The sequence below is a fragment of the Poecilia reticulata genome, chromosome 2 (assembly GCF_904066995.2).
Source record: "Poecilia reticulata chromosome 2, P_reticulata-male-v2, whole genome shotgun sequence".
Lineage (NCBI taxonomy): Eukaryota > Metazoa > Chordata > Actinopteri > Cyprinodontiformes > Poeciliidae > Poecilia > Poecilia reticulata.
Genome location: NC_088831.1, coordinates 7092004 through 7113463, shown reverse-complemented (window position 1 = coordinate 7113463; position 21460 = coordinate 7092004). Strand labels below are relative to the sequence as shown.

Here is a 21460-nt window from a genome sequence, read left to right as displayed (position 1 = left end):
CACTAACAGAGGATGGGGTGAAGCAAACCTGTTGTGTCCTAGTCTAAGATTTACCACCTGATTTTGGCTTGTTACATAATTATTCAGACGTTGTGACTTGACAGCTGGTGTTAAAGTTTTTTAACAAACAATGTGAAATGGTTTTCCAGATGATAAAAAAATATATATAATTCTTTGTGAAGCTCTAAACGTTTTGACAGTTTGACCAAAACATCATTTTGTTCATGACATTTAAAGTTTTTTTTAAGGATAAACAAAGCTTTTTATAGTCATACAAGATGTTTTTTTTTCCTACCTTGAAGTTTCAGTAAAAATTAATTAAAATTAGATCAAGAAAAAACCCTCCAAACTTTTGTTCATTATTTGTTGTTGCAGTACTTAGTTTTGCCACAAGAGGCAGCAAGGGTATCCATATAAAACTTTATTGACCTCAGGCCAGAACTGGTGCAACATTGTCAAAATATAAACGGTTGTGTTGTTTTAAAATCATTATCTCTAACTTTGAAGCTTATGAGAAAAAAATGTTTTTTAGACTTAATGGAGAAAAAATGGCATGTATTTTAATGCACAATAAACCTATTTGTGCTTAAAAATCAATTTAAAAAATAAAATAAAATAAATCCCAGAAAAACTGAGGACTGGTGACTTGATGTAAACTTTATTTTCTCCTGTGCAAGTTGCAGCACCTGGATATCAATTAAATATTGAAGAACCTTTTTTTCCTTATTGCTTTTAATCAGTGAGAGGTGGATTTGCTGCTGTGCTTTGATTAACCCAACTGCACTAGACTTTAAGTTAAAAACCCGATGGCCAGACTTTCTCTTTCAGGATTTTCTACTAGAGAGCATAATTTAAAAAAACTAGTTTTTAATTGTTTATTTTTTCTGCTTTTAAACGAGATTCAGGCGGCGTATTGAACGGTGTAAGGTATGGTAGAAATGATTTCTTCAAACAGCTTCTGTTTCAAGCTCATCTTTGAGAACAGATGATGGTTTTGCTTCCTTCTCTGCTGTGTTTATGGCTCTGCTGTAGTTGCGGTTCGCCCTCCATGACAGCATCGCTCGCAAGGACACATCCGCCTTAAAACAACAACCTACCCTAGTTTTGAGTCATTACAGCGGGACCAGAATGTCACGGTGACATAAACATCTTGGAGCCGTGCAAGGAAAAAAACCTAGTTTGGCCTGAATTGTTCAGACCAGAGGAGGGCACTTACCGAAGAAATGGAAGTGAACACAGGACAGTCCTGGAAGAGAAAAACTGCTAAAACTTCATCTTCCAAAGTTTATTGAAAATCTGTGAAAAGAGTTGAAAACTGATCCCACTAGGGCTGCAACTAACAATTATTTTAGTAATTGATTAATACCTCAGTTATTCAGACATTTAATTAATTAATTGGATAGAAGATAGAAGATGGATATAGATTTTTCATTTAACCACTTAAGCCTTTTTTGTTCAATATTCGAAATATATAAAAAGACGCAAATCAACAAATAATCCAGTTCCTTTTTTAAATAAGAAAAGAAACATTTAGTTGCACAAACAGCAATACCACAGCATTCCTTTAGTAAATCTGAACCAGGTGAAGCTAAAACTATGCCACTTGATGAGTTTTGACTAAATCAGATTTAATATATTTTAAATGTGTTTTTCAGCGACAGCTCTGAGGCAATTTCACCAAATTGCCTTTTTTCTGAAATTGTGTACTTCAGTTAGCGATTAATCATTTACTAAATGAGTTGATGATTACTTCAACAATCAATCACTATTAAATTGATTAATCATTTCAGTCTTAGAACACACATGCTCTACATTCAGTCTGACTGAGTTGTGCAAAGAAGCTGCTGCGCAAAGTAGATTGATTTAGTTTTAAAAAGACAAAATGTCAGGGGTTATGAAAACTGAGATGTTATTTTATACTTGGGACTGCTGCCCATATTTACCCAAAGCAACTTGACAACTTGATCAGAGGTCTTGGCAGGAAATCTGTGGATATTTGATAAATATGTTTTGCTTTGTACATATGTGGGCCTAACAGTTTCCAGCTCTTGTGGAAAAAGGGCATTTTTACATTAATGCAGGATCAAATTGGATGTTGTTGCAGTGAACAGAAGTGGGGTGTGGATGTGATGAGTTTGGTTGAAAGAGAAAGAATGAAGGAGCTGATATTGTGCGACTCATAGGCCGGTTTATATTGCTTTGGGGTGTAATAGTGCAATTGGACCTCTGTTAGATCCAACTTGAACATCCAAAATGTCTAATGTTTATCCTGATGCTCTTTTGCTGTTGTTGCCCTAAGGCCATCTTATTTATTATTAAAAATGTCAGTGTACCAACTCAAATCTAATCATTTCTCTCCATGTGTGCATTTTGCTGCACAACGCATCAAAAAAGAAGTACTTGGATTTCAACAATGTTAGATAATTTAGGGATTGTGTATGCAGGCGTTTTTTTGCCAGTGGTATTTGGTGATACTTCCTATTTTTAGAAGGTAAAATTTTGTTTTCAAAATGACAGATTATAGCCAGAAGCATCATTTTTTAATATACCCTTATTATTAGGGAGGAAAATTTTAATTCGCTATATTTTGGAGAGCTTGGAGAGTCTTTGCAGAAGGACTGTTGGTTGGTCTGAAGAAGGAATAAAATTTGCTTCCCACAGGAAGTGAAAGCAGAGACCGTCCCAGACTGTTTGCTTTTATTGGTTGACACACGTCTTCAGTATCACATGGAGGCTTGGGGCAACAGCTGCAGTGTGACAGATCGGGGTGGCAGTGACAATCCTCAAGAAACCAACACACTTTTCAGACTCTGCGAGGAAGTTTTCTCCAACTTAAGGAAGGTTTTGCTCAATCGTCAGACCTCCTAATACACACAGTAGAAGGCATCTTAGCATCTACAATCGTTATGGTCGCTCTTGAGGGAATAGTCAATCAGGGCCAAGGAAAAAGGAAGGCCGCTCCTGGATTGGCTGTTTTACAAATGGCGGTCAGTAGTGTGTAAAGTAGCATTGTGCCTCGGTATTTCAGCTTCCCAATCTGTGTTTCCTTTCAAATATTTTAGATTATTTGCATTCACAGTCCACAGAAAACCTTGAATAGATGAGTAAATGGATCAAGTTTTCTTCTGACATTAGACTGACAATGTTTCAGCATTTACCATTTACATTCTGATCTTCACCTATTATCATAAGATATATATCATGACTAAAACAGCGAGTGTCAAAGTTATTGACTGAAAACTTAGAACATCTGTATGTTTATTTTTCTTTAGCCTCGACTCTCACCACCTTCTTTATTCAAAATGACACTTCAGGGAGTTCTCCCTCTGGTCTCGTTATCTTACTGGCGTCTTCATGCTCCCTGCTGTGGTTCTGACGTCTTGGGATGGATGTGGAGCAATTATCGAGCCGCTCTGATGCAGAACTTTCCATGTTCTCTTGTTTTGTGCTGGAAATCGCTGCTGATTGCTTCGGTTATCTTCTGCTATTCCAGCTGTGTGTGAGCTCTTATCTCAGCGGGGAAAACGGGGAACGAGAAAAACGTGACAAATCTAAACGCGACACCGAATGTATTTGCATCGAAATGTAGCCGCTATTTTAGCTCCAAAGCGACAACGAGTAGCCAGCCAGTACTCGGAAAATGAGACACAGGAGCAGATTTTTGTTGAAAGCAGCTTTGGTGCAACTTGAAAAAACAAGTTACTGCAGAAAAACACAGAAGGAAACCCAAAACATTTTACCAAACTCTGAAGCGTTCTTTCTCTCATTTTAGTGGCATTTAGTAAACAGAAAGAAGTTTGGTTACTGTTTGATCTGATTTAACATCCGGCAATGAGGAACAAAAGGTGTATGAACAGTAGAGTTCTGGTTTCACCTGTACGAGTGACGTGGTCTCAAGCAAACGATGCCTCTTTAAATCAAATATATCGAATTTGATTTAAATTGTTAGAAACTCCACGTGTTTTCACAGCAGGGTTTCCTGGGGTTGGCTCTACTTGACAGGCCCGATTAGCTTCAATTCCCCCAAATCAGACAGATTTGTGACAGTGAACCTTACTTGGGAGAACAACTGGTAGTAGTTGGTACAAAAAGCATGAAACGGGGGAAGGAATATTCAAGACGAGGGAGGAATCAGACAGCGCTGGACGAAAAGTGTGCGTAGGGGAGTGAGAATGAATAATTTAGTCCCTCCATTCCCTCTCTGCTCCTCCCTGCTGAGTCGGTGATGTTGCAAAGATAGATGACGAACAAGGAGATGAAAGAAAGAAAAAAACAGGACAGTGAGGGACTAACTGGCAAGAAAAGATGGAAGATAGGATGCTTTAGAAGCAGGTGTTTGTGTTTTACAGTAACTGTATGATCGTGTGTGTGTGCGTGTGTGTGATAAGATCAGAGGCGAGCCCACAACCAGGTGAAGCTTCAAACGGCGAGGATTTATGTAACTGAAACCAGATGTGCGTGTCTGCGTGCGCGCCGTCCTCTCAGCATTCAGCAGGTGTTTTGCTCCTTCCTTTTGGAGACCCACCTGCGTCACTAATTGCTCGTTGCCAGGGTAACAGCGGTCTTCCCCGTGCAGGCGGCAGCACAAGCGCCCCGTGTGAGTGAATTATGACTCATCCGGCTCGCTTTTCCGAGCGGCTATCCTCACACTCCCGTCTGGGGGAACACCCACCCACATCTGTCATCTCCCTCCCGCCCATCTCTACTTCTCCTCCACCTCGGTAAACGAGTCTTCTCGCTTCACCTGTGCAGGTCCAAGCAACATGACACAGGTTGAACTTTTAACTGACGCGTTTGATCGCAGCAGGGCTGAAGAGATCAGTCCCCATCATAGCTCACCAGGTAAAGAAAAAGTGTGCCACCTAGAGAAGGAGTTCATAAGTTTTTATTTTGCAGAGGCAATTAAAACCGAGAAGCATTAATTAAAAGCAACGTCTTTCTTTGTCTGAATGGGACAAAACACGCTAGAAATTGCAGTTTTAAACAGACATCATGGATGGATTAAAATGGACTTTTTAAAAATGTTGTAATGCTTTTTTAGATTTATTTTTAATGTGCTCTTAGTGTCTCAAGTCACATTTTGTGCTTCCAATTTGTTCAGTACACTTTCGACTCGACTCCATTCGAGTCATCTTGTTGAGTTTTTTTTCAGTGCATTCCTGTTTATTGGTATTTCTGGTTACTTTATGTTTTCTGTTTGTGATCTCTCTCTTTCTCTGGAGTAATTTCATTTATCTTGCATCACCTTAGCTAGCCTCTCTCTGTTATTTCTGGCTTTCTGTATGTAACTGTGTCAGTAATTCCAAACAGATGTTTAAGCATTTCATAAACACTTCAAACAAGAATCCACAAAAATGTATTTTAATGTTAGTAAGGATGGGTATTATTTCATTTTGCAAAATTTCAAAAATCACGACAGAACTAAATGGGTGCTAATATTTTTCAGCTCTAAGAATTTGAGAGAAACCTGATGATTTACTTTAGTGCCACAGACACAGCCAGCTGCCCCCTTCTGACTCTTCTCTATAACTGCACCGTTTCTTCATCATGAGTGATTTAACCCAAACAATGCTACTGCTTTTAAAAAAATAAAAAGATAATTAGAGGTTCTGACACATGAATTGTGTTTTGAAGTCAGAAGTACTTTTTTCTCACACAATAATAGATTTTTTTTTACAGATACTAAATCTTTTACTTAATTTAAGATGATTTAGAACTCAAACTTATGAACTTTAATTAATTTAATTTGACAAGGCAGTTCTTGACATTGATTGTAATTAGCTCCATTTACCTTCTTACACTTAGAATTAGAACAGAATTAGTGTTGATATATATTATATTCATCTCCCACATTTTCAAACAGTGACTTTATATAGGGAGATGTAAAAGAACTATGTTGAATAATAATCATTGCTTGTTTTACACATCAGTGCTTTCCAATTGACTTAGAAATGTGAATTCCGATGCAATTTGCTGTCAACAACTGCAAGACGTTTGATTTCAGACATTTTTTCTTGTGTTCTTATGATCAAAACTTTATTTTTTGAGTTAGTTAAAAGTACTAACAAGATATCAATATTAATTATCATTTATAATTAGAAATTGTGTTTTGTTTAAGTTGCTTTCACATTGTTCGCTACTTTACTGTGAGTCTTGGCACAGTAAAGTAATATGGTAATAAATAAGAAAATGAAGTGGTTTTGTGGAATATTCAGTTCAGTTATGTCGTGTGTGTTAATGTAAAGCACTTTTACCACTATTTTGAAATGTATTTTTCTATATTTTTAATATATAGTATACGTACAATATGCAGTTTTTAAATTTTTACTGCAAATGGTATAGTTAATCTTTCTGCTCTAAATCGATATTGTTCTCAAAAAGTATATTGCTTTGGGTTCTGAAATAATTTAGATTAAAAAAAAAGTATGTATATTTTTTCAGAATGTTACAGAATAAAACATCAAATAATTTTCATAACTTAAATTACTGTTGAAAAATCTGATTCCAACAGCTGCCAAAATTTAAAAATAGAGCTGCTAAATTTGTATTAATAGTTTAGCACTTCGGCAACCAGAAATGGCACATTTCTCCGTTTTATTTTTGCCAAACATGTCAAATATATAAGTTATTTATTTAGTTATGATATAAATTATAATCAATATAGGGCCAGAGTTATTACGTCTGATTTTATTGTCTTTTTCATGTGAATGATGGGAGGACAGTGAAGAGGGAGGGGAAACGATGATTAAATATTGCTGTTGCCGTTTTGGATCTCTAGAGGGTGCTGTTGCTTCTATATGGAGCGACAAGAAACTCATGCGTGAAGATGCTCCTCAAATGTAGTGAAACATAATTATGTAGTCATGTTGGCTGTTAATGCAACCACTGATGCACAGCATTTCTTCTTTTTGGCGTTTTGCAGGCGTCAGTTTGTAGGATTCGCAACTTTGTCAGTTTTCTTTCTGACCATGCTTCTAGAAGGAAAATAAAAACTGGGACGGGCAGACACATTTCTTTGAGGAAAAAGCAGGTGCAGAGAGGAGGGAGACGAATTTTCCTTTTTGAGGTCTAATCGCTGCACCTTGCCTTTCTGGGATGGCATAAAAAGCAACCTTGTGGCTGAATTTTAATGTAAATGTGGCTCTGATTTATTCATAACTCCTTTGCCTGGACTGACCTGGATAGAAGTGGGTGTACACATCTCCTCCTTGCACACATACATAAACAGAGCACATTCATACCTCTATGCATATTTTTGTCAGTCAGACAGACAAGCAAAAAACCCGAAAATAAACAAAAACAGGTTTAAATTTTCATATGGCTGCAGCACCAGGTGATGTAGACAGAAAGTCTGGACTCTTGTGGAAGATTCTGGATTTTTCTGCAATACATTTGAAAACAAATTGGTTTAAAAAAACACAGAAAAACAATTAAAGTCGTTAGAATGTTTCATCCGATTTTCAGCATTTAGGTTTATTTTTGAGTTACTTAAACCCTCTTAAAGTACATATCCCATACTAACTCCACATAGAACTACGTCACAGTTGATTATTTGAGACTGTTAATATATTGTAGTATCAAATGGAGTCATCAACTAATTGCGGTTAATTTCCTCCGAGATGCTCTGCTGCCACCTAGTGGCTATTATTTTGATGTAGAGATGCTGTCCATGGTGCTGAAAAGAGCTCAAATCCTTCTGGCAATTTCTAATATTTTATTTATGACTAAATCTTATTACTTTTTATCATTATTTTCAGGTTATTTTTTGTTGTTGTTGTAATATATAAGGGTAATGTTTATCCTTGCCTGCATTTTATTTTGGGACCTGGCACTTTTCTTAAGCATTGCCTATCATAAATATGCCCTACCTGTCTGCATTTGCTCCAGCATGCGTATAAAAAACCTAAATGTATTTTCAGTGGGGTATATTTCAATAATTATACTTTTTATTGCCAAATCAACTCCTGTTACTGGCTCTGACATGCTTTTATATGTGTATATATGCAGGAAATGTCAGCCATAGTAGTTAATCTTCCGGCTGGAAACCTGCACCTGAAAGATAAAAGCAGACATGCCAGGCTGTGCTGCAGCTAATCAGCCCATCAATCGAGCCCACCTCTTGCATTTTTAAACCGTTTATTCAGACAGTCGTTCCTGAGCTGAATACAGACAGTTGGGAATGTGTGGGGAGAGAGATAATGAGCCGGGCAGGTTTCAGTGTTCGCACCGTACCTTTATGCACGTGAAGCAGAGGTTATTTTTTGGCCCATTACGGTCAATGTGTTTCATGTAGGAGGCTTTATGATCCCTTTGTGGCTGTTTGTGTTCACATCAATCTGAGGCTCATTGGGTTGCTTTTTATTTGGTTGTTTCCCATTAATTTTCATATTCTAAATGGCAACAAAAAGCATAGTGCATCTCAGTCATTAAGAGTGTACCCAAAATTATTTCAGTATTTTAATTCAGAAAGTGAAACCCTTTTAGATTTATTACAAACTAACTTTCCATTTATTTTTGTTTATGTTTATGATTCTGGCTTGCAGTTAATGACAACACAAAATTCAGCTTTCCAGAAAAAATTTAACATTGCTAAAGGGATTTTTGAGACGGAAATGTTATATTACAGTCTATACATGCAGCTAAAGTTAGTCATAGTCAATGAAGCTGGCTGGCTGGAGAGTTATTTCCAAACATTTTAATGGAAAATTTTGTGGAAGGAAAACGTGGTAGTAGAAAGGTGCATAAGCTTTAAAAGGACTCTGAAGGAAAGTCTGTTTAAAGATGGGATAATATGTAAAATTTACCATTTATTTATTTATTTATTTTTTAGCTAAATATCATGTTATAATGTTATTGCCTCATCAAAAACGTGCTTGATACACCCAAACCAACAAAATAATTTTTTCTTGATAATTTGTAACATTACAATTTCCCTCAGAAACTCAGTTCTAAATTTTACATAAAAATATAATCAATCTGCCTTCTCAATCAACCATATTTTTGTCTGTATTTTACCTGGTTTAATCAGGCTGTATGAAATCTTCTCCTGAGATAAACGCCTCTGTCAGGTTTCCGTTCAGAAGGCTCATTTCTCCTGCACCTGCTCCTCCGTCTCCTCCTCCCTCTGGTCGCATCTTGCCACCAGACAAACAACGAACACCTCACCGGACCTCAGTGAGGACAACCAGGTTGTTGTTCAGAGCGCATGTGTCACTGCGCGCTTGGCTCGCGGCTACAGCAGCTGTGTAGCCCCAGACAGCGCTCGTGGACTCAAACGTCAAACTACCAGAGCCGCTGTCAGTGGGACATCCGCTCATCCCCTTCAAAATAAAATTTTGTATACCCAAAGATGCGTGGAGGGCAATGACAGAGGACACTGAATCTTATATTCAGTGTCCTCTGTGGTATATGTATATATATATATATATATATATATATATATATATATATACTCCACCACTTTGACCGAGCTAAGATCCTGTGGGACTTCCAGATCCAGACAGACAAGATGGTAATGGCGAACCAACCGGACATTGTGGTGGTGGATAAAGAACAGAGGAAAGCCGTTGTGGTGGATGTAGCAATACCAAGTGACTACAACATCAGGAAAAAGGAGCATGAGAAATTGGAGAAATACCAGGGCCTCAGGGAGGAACTGGAAAAGACCTGGAAGGTGAAGACCACAGTGGTGCCTGTGGTCATCGGGGCCCTCGGGGCAGTCACCCCCAAACTGGAGCAGTGGCTCAAACAGATCCCAGGAACAACATCAGACATCTCAGTCCAGAAATGTGCAGTTCTAGGCACAGCCAAGATACTGCGCAGAACCCTCAAGCTCCCAGGCCTCTGGTAGAGGACCCGAGCTCAGAGGATGAAACAGACCACCCGCGGAGGGTGAGAAGGGAATTTTTTTTTTTATATGTATGTATATATATATATATATATATATATATATATATATAAAAATTAAAAAAAATGTTTTTTTTTTTTATATAAATTTCCTTCTCACCGTCTGCGGGTGGTCTCTTTCATCCTCTGAGCTCGGGTCCTCTACCAGAGATCCTGGGAGCTTGAGGGTTCTGTGCAGTATCTTGGCTGTGCCTAGAACTGCACATTTCTGGACTGAGATGTCTGATGTTGTTCCTGGGATCTGTTTTAGCCACTGCTGTAGTTTGTGGGTGACTGCCCCGAGGGCCCCGATGACCACAGGCACCACTGTGGTCTTCACCCTCCAGGCCTTTTCCAGCCAGTTCCTCTCTGAGGCCCTGGTATTCCTCCAGTCAAAAAATTGCACGAATTTGCATTTTGCACTATCGGATCTTAAGAAGGTTCTAAGTAGTGCTTCACAATGTTAAAGGAAAAAATCAGTGCAAGAGACAAGAACTTTTGAGCAGGGAATTTTCTGAAAACTGCATTTACACTCAAACATGATTTTTTCAGCTGATCAAAAGTTTAAGCCCATAGTCTTTAAAAGCCAAAAGCTGTGCAAAAATCTGGATTCCATGTCATTTTCTGTCAAGTCTTTACACTGTCAAGACCTCCTGATGGAAAAAGCAACAAAGCTCACTGACTTTGAACATGGTAGGATTGTTGAGCTGCATAAGCAAGGCCTCTCACAACGTGCCATCGCTGCTGAGGTTGGATGCAGTAAGACAGTCATTTTGCATTTTTTAAATGATCCTGAGGGTTATGGAACAAAAAAGTCAAGTGGTAGACCCAAAAAAATTTCACCAGCTTTGAGCCGCAGGATCCGATTGGCTGTCCGTCAAGACACGGGACGATCCTCTACCCAAATTAAGGCCATTACTGGTGCTGATTGCAACCCAATAACCATCAGATGGCATCTGCGAGAGAAGGGCTTCAGAAACAAAACACGTCTTCAAAAGCCACGTCTTCTTCAACGCCACAAAATTGCCCGTTTGGACTTTGCAAGGGTGCAATGTGTCAGCAGACACATTGAAAGGTGGAAGAAAGTTGTCTTCTCTGATGAGAAAAAATTTAACCTTGATGGTCTTGATGGCTTCCAACGTTATTGGCATGACAAGGAGATCCCACCTGAGATGTTTTCTACACGGCACAGTGGTGGGGGCGCCTGATGATTTGGGGTGCGTTTTCCGGAACAATGGAGCTTCAGGTTGTGCAGGGGCGTCAAACAGCAGCGGGCTATGTGGAGATGTTGCAGCGGGCATCCCTCATGACTGAGGGCCCTCGTCTGTGTGGTAATGATTGGGTTTTTCAACAGGACAATGCTGCAGTTCACAATGCCCGCCTGACAAAGGAGTTCTTCCAAGAGAACAACATCACTCTTTTGGACCATCCTGCATGTTCCCCGGATCTAAACCCAATTGAGAACATTTGGGGATGGATGGCAAGGGAAGTTTACAAAAATGGACATCAGTTCCAGACAGTGGATGCCCTTCGTGAAGCCATCTTCAACACTTGGAGCAACGTTCCCACTAGCCTCCTGGAAACACTGGCATCAAGCATGCCTAAACGATTGTTTGAAGTCATAAACAAGAATGGTGGAGCTACTCATTACTGAGTCCTTTTTTTTGACACTTTGATTTCTGTTTTGAGGGGTTTTCGGTTTTTTTTTAAGCTATGGTCTTGAACTTTGATCAGCTGAAAAAAATCATGTTTGAGTGTAAATGCAGTTTTCAATTAATTCCTCGCTCAAAAGTTTTTGTCTCTTACGCTGATTTCTTCTTTTAACATTGTGAAGCTCTACTTAGAACCTTCTTAAGATCCAATAGTGCAAAATGCAAATTCTTGCAGTTTTTTAACTGGTCTTAAGATTTTGATCAGGAGTGTATCAAGCCATCAAGCTGGTACACATCCAATATGTTCAGCAGTGCTAGACTTTCTACTAACCAAAGGCAGCTTTAAGTTGGTGGGTTTTTAGCCTTGACTTAAAGGAATTCAGTGTTTCTGCATCTTTGCAGTTTGCTGGAAGTTTGCTCCAGACTTGTTCATGCATGTTTGAGAAATTCTTTCATTTCAATGTCAATGTCAGCTATGCAAAACGCCTGGGTGGACCTAGCCCTGCCTTCAAGGCTCAGATCCTCCTCGGAGCTGGAGTTTTCAAGCTTCTGAGCTTCCGTCTCACAGAGCACCGGTCGACTCCACCACTCAGCTCCTTCAGACAAAGATAAAAGTGTTGTTAAGGGGTTAACAGAGGAGCGATGTGATGACTTTCTGATGGTGGAGTTTCAGAAAGAGCAAAAGTGTTAAAGAGATAGAGAGGCCCAATTTCAAGGCAGAATTTTCAACAAAATTTTGTTCAATATGTACATAAAATGTACAACTGAATGTCAATAAAATCTGTCTATGTCCTTGTTTTAAATTATGAAGTCAAATTTCTTTTAAGTCATATCTGATATAAACAGCATTTTTACAACCGAAGGCAGGTAATTAGGCTATAAAATGGCCCTTTGTGCCTTGAAAATACATAATACTGCCCCTTTAAACATAAAAATTTAAAATAAAAGTAATGTTTTCACTTATCTTTTATTTATTTTATTACTGATTTATCATGAGCTAATCCAATTGCCAAAACAAATGTGTGGAATAGTTTAATTATTTTTCGGAAATGATCATTTAAGTTTTAAAAATTGAGTCGGAAAGAGACGATTACGTTTTACTTTGAAAAACCGGATTTGCTGTTTCCGGTGAGTCTGTCTCACTCCACGCAGCTGGAGCGGTTCGCGGTTCCAGCGCGCGCGCCTCTCTCTTCAGTCAGCGGAATACAAACAGACCTGCTCACAGAAGAGGACATAACTGCTTTCTCGGGCTTTTTGAACCTGATTTTTCTTCCGTCTTTTTACTCGGCTCGCCTGTTGACTATGGGAACACGAACTGACACACACGCTCCGGGAATTTAGCGCTGAAGAAGCCGCTCAGTGACAGCTGTTGACTAACAGACAGACCGGTGAGACGTGACGGACAGGTACCCCGCCGCGCTCCTCAAACCTATGGCCTGAAGGATAGTCAGCAGACAAGATGCTGTGACCTATTCTGGACTTTACCGTGCTGGAACTGAAGTATGGGGCTGTTATAGGCGGTAAAGCGGAGACTTTGGGGGGGTGGGGTGGGAGGGGGGGTCCGTGTCTGAATTTTGTCTGCGCTCCGTCCCCTCCGGTGGACACTGAACAGACCGGAACGGCGGACGGAGACGGCGTCGCTTTCCTGTCGTCTGTTTCGGCGGAGACATGGCAGCTGCCATCGCCAGCGGTTTGATCCGCCAAAAGCGGCAGGCCAGGGAGCAACACGCCCACCGACCGACCGCTCACCGGCGGCGGAAAAGCCCCGGTAAGAAGCAGGGGCTGTGCAACGGCAACCTGGTCGACATCTTCTCCAAAGTCCGGATATTCGGGCTGAAGAAGAGGAGGCTAAGGAGGCAAGGTGTGAAAACGCACGCACACGCACAAATCTAGTTTCCATTCACGCCCAAATGGCTTGTGCACAAACACACTCTGACATACACACACACACACACACACACACACACACACACGCACACGCACGCAGTCATGTGTTGTAGTGGCCTATGGTTCACTAGTTTGCAGGTACATCCATTATTGAAGCCACAGATTAGTCTGTCTGGTCTCAACCCCCCTCTTGAGTGTCTGTGTGCCTCACACTCTAAAACTCATAATTTAAAGATTCAGCCTCAACAAATTGCCTCATTTCTCCTTTTACCAACTAACCCTGCGTGAACTGTTGTCTTTCCATCTTGTGATGAAAAGAAAAATGTCAAAAATGTGCTCCATTCAAATCCCAGACTTCCCTCCATGGTGATAGTTTTGGGTGGAATGGCTCACCGCTTTGGGCAGCATCACATAGGGGGCGACACAAGCACTTGTTGTACCCAGAGTTTATTTGCAATATATTTATTTGATGAAAATTGACAGTATATTTATCTATATATACACTAAATAGAGATTCTTTCAAATACACGTGAAGACGAATGAACCCTTTTCAAGCTCGGCTCTTGTATCCAGAACTGCCGCTGATCGTTTTCCAATCACAGTCTGGATCCAGCCCCCGTCAGGAATGAGGAATGATTGCATATGCCACAGGAATGAATGCAGCTTAATGAGAATGTTGTGATTGTGTGCTATGGGAAGCGTCGGGGAGATGAGTGCTGTTCTAATCAACTGATTGTGTTGGAAACCAGCAGGTGATGGTGTACGGCACGGGAGGGAAGAGGAAGGATTTGTGTTGGTATGGGTTGGTTCTTACTGGTTCAGTACAGTAAACAAAGGGAATTTGTGTCCTACCTGCTTAGTTTTCCTTTCTCTTTATCTTCTGGCCTCCTCCCAGCTTCATGTCCTATTTTTCTCTCAAATTTTCTTCCCTTTCCTCCTCATGCCCCCTTTCTTTTTCTCCTCCTCTTGCTCTGCTCTAATCCTCTTTCGACCTGAGGTCTTTCTGTCCCTCCATCTTTTCCTCCTCAGATCTTTCCATCCTCCTTTTCCAGCTTCATATGACTCTCCACCTCTTTTTGCTTCTTCTGCTTCAAGCTCTCCATTGCTCCTGTTTTCAGTCACAAGAACCACATATATACAAATAATCTCATTGCTGTGTGTGCATGAGAAAAATCGGCAACATCCCTGTCCGCCGTCTAAAGATTTTGGACTAATATCGATTAGTTCAGTTTAGTCAATTCACTTATTTTATTTATTTTTTTATATAATTTTGTGTGAGATTTTAGCTGAAACAAAAGCTGCTAACAAACTTGATCTCTGCGCCGTTGGGGCTGCATAAAAGCATAATCGAAACCTCAATCAAAAATCTAATTTTCAGCTTTAAGAAATTTCTTTTGGCTGAGTCACACCTTCGGGAGGTGAAATCTATCAGCTATATAACCACGTCAGACAGGGATTCACAGTCTGTAGAAAAGATTTTCTGATAGAAAATTATGTTTTACATTTAGTTTCATTGATGAAAGTGCGTGACATCAAAGAGATGATGCTCTGGTAAGAGGAAGGAGGCGCCAAATGACCTTTCTAGCAGCTTCCCCAGACCGTGTCCTCTTTTCTCCACTGGGCAGGGTCTTCTGCTTTTCTTTCCTCTCTCAATAATTATAATTTTTTTAATGAAATTCCAGCGCTACAAACACATCCGGTGCTCGTTTGCTGCTTTAAATTATAGACCTATTTGCAGAAGAGGAAAAGAAGAGATTTGTTTAGACGTGGCAAATAATTGTTAATTTCCCTTATCAATTAAATGTGGACAATGTTAACAATGTGGAAATGATTGTTTCCGACAGCCTGAGGTGATGAACTGCCTCGTTGTTTGCTTTGTGAAATAGCTACAGGTTTACGAACACAAATGCTCTCATATCGTGTTTGAGTTGGGCAACAGAAAAACACAAATCTGTGTCGTTTTGTCAAAGTATTCTTCCTCCCTGGATTTTTTTTTCTCACTTTGCAATCACGAACTTCATTATATTATGGGGATTTTAGGTGATTCAGCAGCACAATGAAGTGCGTAATTGTGAAGTGGAAGGGAAATAATCGGCGGTTTTCAAAATTCTATCCAACAGAAGTCTGAAAGGTAAAGTGTGCCTTTCTCAACCCCGAGTCAGTTGCTTTGAAGAGACGTTTTCTGCTGCAGTTACAGCTGCAAGTCTTCTGAGATTTTTCACTCATTCTTCCTTGCAAAATGACTCAAGCTAACTCAGATTGAATGGAGTCCTTCCACATGTTCTAAATTGGATTTGAGTCTGGACTTTGACTGGGCTAAATGCTATAACTCTAACCATCCTATTTTAGATCTGTGATGAACGTCTGCCCCAGTCTCATACTTTTTTGCATTTTTTTCCACCCCCATCAACTTTAACCAGTGTTTCAATCCCTGTTGTGGGGACAAAAAATACACCACCACAGCATGATACCACCCCCACCGTGTCGCGTGCATGCCTATCAATCTAGACCAGACCCCTTATTTGCATATTTGTGTCACCTGCAACATCAAGCAGGACTTCTTTCAAGAATGCTTGCAAAACATTGCGTTGGATTTTCTTAAGAATATCATAGAAAAGGGGATTGAAAATGAATGCATGCCACGCTTTTAAGATTTCACTTCACTGTTAGTTCCAAATTTGTAATCTACTGTGTAACACACATACAGGATTGTTGCTGCATTCAAACTAAATAATTTAGTTTTAATACTCCTGCCAAGTATTTTATGAGTAATTTTATGCTCGTTCTTTTAGTGGAAAGAGCATTTAAAAACAGATTTTGCTGCAATAAATCCAATCCATGTTTGTGTTTAACGAGGAGTCTTGAGGTTAACAGTTCGTCTGGTTCTGCAGCTTTTTGCACATAGCCGTGATTGTATAAAATCTGTGGAGACTGTGAAGGCGGAATTGGTAATGCGCTGAAACAAGAACTTGCTTCTTCAGAGATGAAAAGTATGGAAAAGTATCTGCGTTGAAATAAAGAGGAAAATTTGAAGGAGGAAAAAAAACACACAAAAATGGCCTCAGAAGTATTTGATGGAGACGGAAATGTTTTTCTGAACCAGCAAACTGTCCAGCTTGCTGAAGCCTGACCTGGTATTTAGTCAGGACATGTAAAGGGGCGCCCATGTCTCCCTGACCCCGATCACCTGCGCATTTCTCTGGAAGAACACGAGTCAAAGGCCAAGTTAAAAGGCAGCTCTTCCTCTCCGGTTTCATGCTGCAACGGAAACTTGACTCAAGGTGGAAGAAAAGAAAATCGCTTGAAATAAAAATGCCTTGACTGGAGAGCCAAACCAAATTGTTTCACATGAAAGACGTTGCTGGTGATTAATGTAACCCAGGGAGAGTCAGGTCTGTGACAGGCTGTCTGGACAGGGCGTTCCCTTGCCTCGAATTTGATGCAATTGCTCAATAAGCATAATCAATAAATGACATTGGTGTTTTTCCTACCGAAGTCTCAGAATCTGGAACAACATACAAAAGCATAAAGATTGTTTGCAGACCTGCAAGGAATTCGATCATTATCTTTTCTTGGCATTAGTTCAGGTTCATCATTCCAGATCTGCCGTTTACATCTCAGTGTGTGTCTGTAATCACTTATCGAGCCGAGGTAAATGAGGATAAAATGGGTGCTGCACATGAATTCCTCACTTGGGTGCTTTTTCGTTTGTCAAGATGCCGTGTGCGCCGCGATCTTTAATGCCTCGCTCGTATGAGGCACCACTCTGTACGCCGTTTAGCGCCGCGTGTTGACGAATTAACAGACAACGCAATATGTCAAATCCGCGTGGCAGCCTTGATTGGCTGACTGATTCAATCAGATCACATTGTCTCCAAAAGACGGGCAACGTGGGAGCAAATCCGTGTGCGTGTGTGTGTTTGTAAGTGTGTGAGCGTGTGGATGGGGGAATACCCTTTCTCTGGAACAGTCTGGAATCACGAGACTGTTCCCATGGCAACATGAGGATGGGAATTTCCCTAGTAACAAAAAAAGGGACACGGGAAATACTGGGAAGAGTGGGAATCTCACCTTGGTTACTCAGGAAGTCTGACTCTGATCAAACGGACAAGCAGGTGGATGAATGGATGCATGTGTGTAAAGACCCACGTTTACGCTACTTGAGATTGTTAACTCATTTTCATACGTATGTGTTATCCTGCTAAACTGATCTAACAAAATGAGGGAAAACATATAAAACATAAAAAATGTGGCAGCATAAATGTGCACAAATGAATTCATATCTTACAATAAATCCAGCAGGATTTAACTCCTGGTATTCAATATACCTTGATGCCATTTGCTGGTATTAAGGTGTATTGAGTTTTTGGAAAGGGATCATTTTCAAAACAACAACAAAAAAGTCCTTTCCTGCAAGTAAAATTCATTTTTAGTTTTTCATATCGGCCAGTTTTTTTCCAGTTGAATGTAACACAGAGTAAAGCATCGCTGCCCCTCTCCCACCTCTTGCTACACACTGGAACTAAGCTGGATGAAAGAAGCCTACCAGGGCAGAAAAATATTTTTAAAAGAACAATTGTTGAAAACAAAAGTAATCTGGAATACTGTAGGTTTTTTCGTAAATACAAAGTGCTAAGTGCGCTAAATGTTTTCAAAGTTAGCAAAATGGGAAAACATTAATTGAAAAATCAGCTTTGCTATTAGCAGAAGAGTGCCCACCACTGTATCTATGTTTATTTTCCCAAAAAAAGGAACATAACCAATAAACATGAATTCAAATTGCATTAAAAATCTTCTTTTTAACTATTTTATAGCATTCATTTCATAACATCTTGAGAGTAAAGAACAAAGAATCAGTCTGAATATTAATGTCAGATTATTTTTTTAAAATCCTGTATGTGGAAGCGGAAGGTCTGCCAGGAACACTGAGCTGTGAAAACTGCAGCCCAGGTTGTCATCTGCTGGGCAGAACAGCTGCGGCAAGTCAAATATATCTCTGAAAGTGTTAATGAGACCTCCTAGGTAGCTTCATTAGCCTTGAAATGAGGAGATAAAAAATTGACCACTGGAAAACAGAGAAGAGGTGCAATCAAAACTAAATTAGATGTGTGTATCGGGGGTTTTCATTACCTTTCATCATTGTCCCACTGTAATTAGGAGTGCATAAGGTCAATAAGCTTTTAAAGCTGCTGCTCTAAGTTGTTGCTTTCTTATTTAATGCGAGGACTGCGTGCAACATTTGTGTTTTCATTACACACACCATTGCGGACTCCCGAAAAGAGCATTGGAAAAACATCTAAGTAGCTGAAGCGTTTTTGAATTTCGTCTCCTTTGTGATGGACCAAAAGCAAACACTGCTTAGTTGTGAAGTGGAAGAAAAAGTGGATAATGGTTCAACCTGCGTGTAATTTAATCTCAGTATAAATCCAGCGGCTCTGCGAAGGCCTCTGAGATTTGTTAGAGAACATTAGCGAGCAAGAGCTACTTAATGAAGCTCAAGGAGCACAGCAGACAGGTGAGGGAGGAACATTTGGAGAGTCAAGATTTGGTTATAAAACAAAATATTTTAAGTTACCACAGAGTTCAGCTTAATCAAGTTGGTATCTTAAGCTACCAGCTAAATTTTCAATTTAAGTTGCCACTCTGTTTGCAACTAAAGCCAGCACCAGCTAGGATCTAATACATTTTTATTTGTAGTAAATAATAAAACCTCAAAACAAGACCATTAGACATTACTTCATCTTCCACTGGTGTTTTAGTCATCGTCTGCATAAATGGATTCACAACAATTTCAGGTTTATTTGTGAGTTTTATTTGCTTTCCAGCTTGACACTGAGAGAAAAAAAATTGTTGCCATGTATTACGTTTAATATTCAGCGGAGAGAGGCCACTACACTGTGAGCCAAGAGCTAAGACGTCAAACCAATTTTAAGAAAACCTCTATTTTTAAATTATTATTATAGAAACTGTAGCCTTGAAGATTTCTGTTGGCTGAGTCACAACAACAAGCCTGAAACATGTTTCTACTAATCTTTATCACAAAACCCAGGGATCTGAACAGAGCCAGAGGGTGAGCTAGATGTGTCTCTGAAACAGAAATATCCTCTATGATTCCTCCTAATAATGTTATTAATGATGCATTATGTAACAAGACAATAGTGAATTTTACAGTTTGGGAGAGAATGTAACTGGATTTCTGCATTTTCCACATCTGGAAAAGTATGAAAATATGTTTTAGAAAAGTATTATTAGTAGTAGGCAAGTGACAGCTTTTGAGAGCAGCTTTACTCATTTACATCAGTTTGCTAAAGCAAATTATTTTGTGAAAAAAAAAGACCCCGAAAGCCATCATTGGTTTTGCTGCAGCAAATGTCCTAACAGATATCAGAAGGCATAATCATGTCTGCTGATTTGCACTGGCTGCCTGTCCATCTTCTTGTTGATTTCATTTATTTCTTTTATTCCTTGGACTTGCCTTGAAAGTTAAAAATTGATTTAACTAAATTGCTTGAACCGTATAACTCCAGAAGCGCACTGCGACTGAAGAACAGAGGGAATCTAACTCTTAATATTCGTTCTGCAACCATTTGATAAATCCGGCCTAAAAATTTACCGTCTTTGCTTGAGTTCAAACTTTTAGTTTGATCATGTCATTAATTTTGTTTTTATCCTAGCCATTTAGTTTATTTTATTTGGCTGATATTTTTATGCTTTGAAACACTTTGGTAAACTTTTTTTGTTTTTAAATGTGGCGTTTAAACACAATTGATATTTTTGTAAGATTTCCATCTATCTAAATGTTTTGTCCTTCTTTGTGTCCGTCTTTTCTCCTTCCTCATATCATTCCTTTGTTCTAACCTTTCTCCCCTTGTGCTTTTCCTTCTTTCTTACGTCATTTCCTTCCTTCTTGTTGTCCTTCCTTGTCTTATTCCCTGTGATGATCCTTCCTTTTATCATTTCTCTGAGCATTCCTTTCTTCCATGTATCATTTCTGGTCTATTCCTTCCTTTTTCTTGTGTCCTTCCCTCTCTTTTTTTCTCTTTCCTCTGTCCTGTCCTTGTCTTTCTTTTTCTTCAGTCTTTCTTATTCTTTTCTTTGTTCCTTTGCCCTTCCTTTTTCCATCCTTTCATCCATTCTTTTTCCCGTGTGTTTTTGTGGTTTCATGCACCTTTCCTTTCTCCCTCCATTGTGTCCTTCTGTTTTGTCCTTCTTCATTCTCCCTCTTGCATCCTTCTGACCCTCTTCTTTCTCTTTCTTTCCCTCTGTCTGTCCTTGCTTCATTGCTTTAGTTCTTCTTTCTTGGTAGTGAGATGTACATATCAATGATTTGGCATAATTTCTAAATAAAAACAGGTAAAAAAAAAGATGAAGATTTTTAATGTGCATTTACTGGATGAATCGACTATTCTTCTTGGCCGGATCATATTTTTTTTATTGACTTCACCACGCTCCACACCAAGCAGCGCGCTGGGAATTGCAGTGGAAGTGCTGGTTTTGAGCATCACTGCTTCTCTCTCCTCCTGCTGCTGCACAAGATGGATCCCTCAAAGACGGAAAACACCCCTCACGCTCGGCTCGCGCCCCTCCTGAAAAAAAAAAAAAAAAAAAAAACTGGGTCAATCGCAGCTCTTTTCTGTCTCTGTGCATTAGAGGGTGTACCGTCAATGATTCACCTTGTGTCTCTCGCACACTCAAAGGGGATTCCCACTCTCATTATTATAACTGCAGAGTCACTAATGGTGAGGTTCACGAGGAGACCGTGGGCGTGGTCACATGCATCTGGGCGAGCGGCCATATTAGGTGACCGGTTTACGTCTTTTCCGTTTGGTGTTGTTTTGTTTTGCTTATTTCTTTACATGCCAGACAGTAAAAGATCAGTGACTCAGATCAGGATGACTCAGATTACAGTAAATCAGACTAAGATCTAAAACCTGCTGATTAAAAAAAAAAAATCGAATCAGAAGCTTACAAATGAGAGACTGCACTTTCTTTTTACCGACTATCATTATAAATCTGGATTTCACGATTTTGGGATC

The 21460-nt window shown here is 39.6% G+C and overlaps 1 protein-coding gene across 4 annotated transcripts in view; it reads left to right on the top strand.

Annotated features, from left to right (window-relative positions):
• The window catches only part of LOC103475326 (fibroblast growth factor 14-like), a 60520-nt gene that overhangs the window by 8156 nt on the left and 30904 nt on the right, over positions 1 to 21460 (top strand). Inside the window, exon 1 of one of the 4 annotated variants that reach the window (XM_081616418.1) lies at positions 12661 to 13398. The exons of the other annotated variants lie outside the window; for them this stretch is intronic. Coding sequence (XP_081472544.1) covers positions 13206 to 13398 — 193 coding nt within the window. The 5' untranslated portion in view covers positions 12661 to 13205. Of the gene's footprint in view, positions 1 to 12660; positions 13399 to 21460 lie in introns of those variants that run through there. 4 annotated transcript variants of the gene reach the window in all.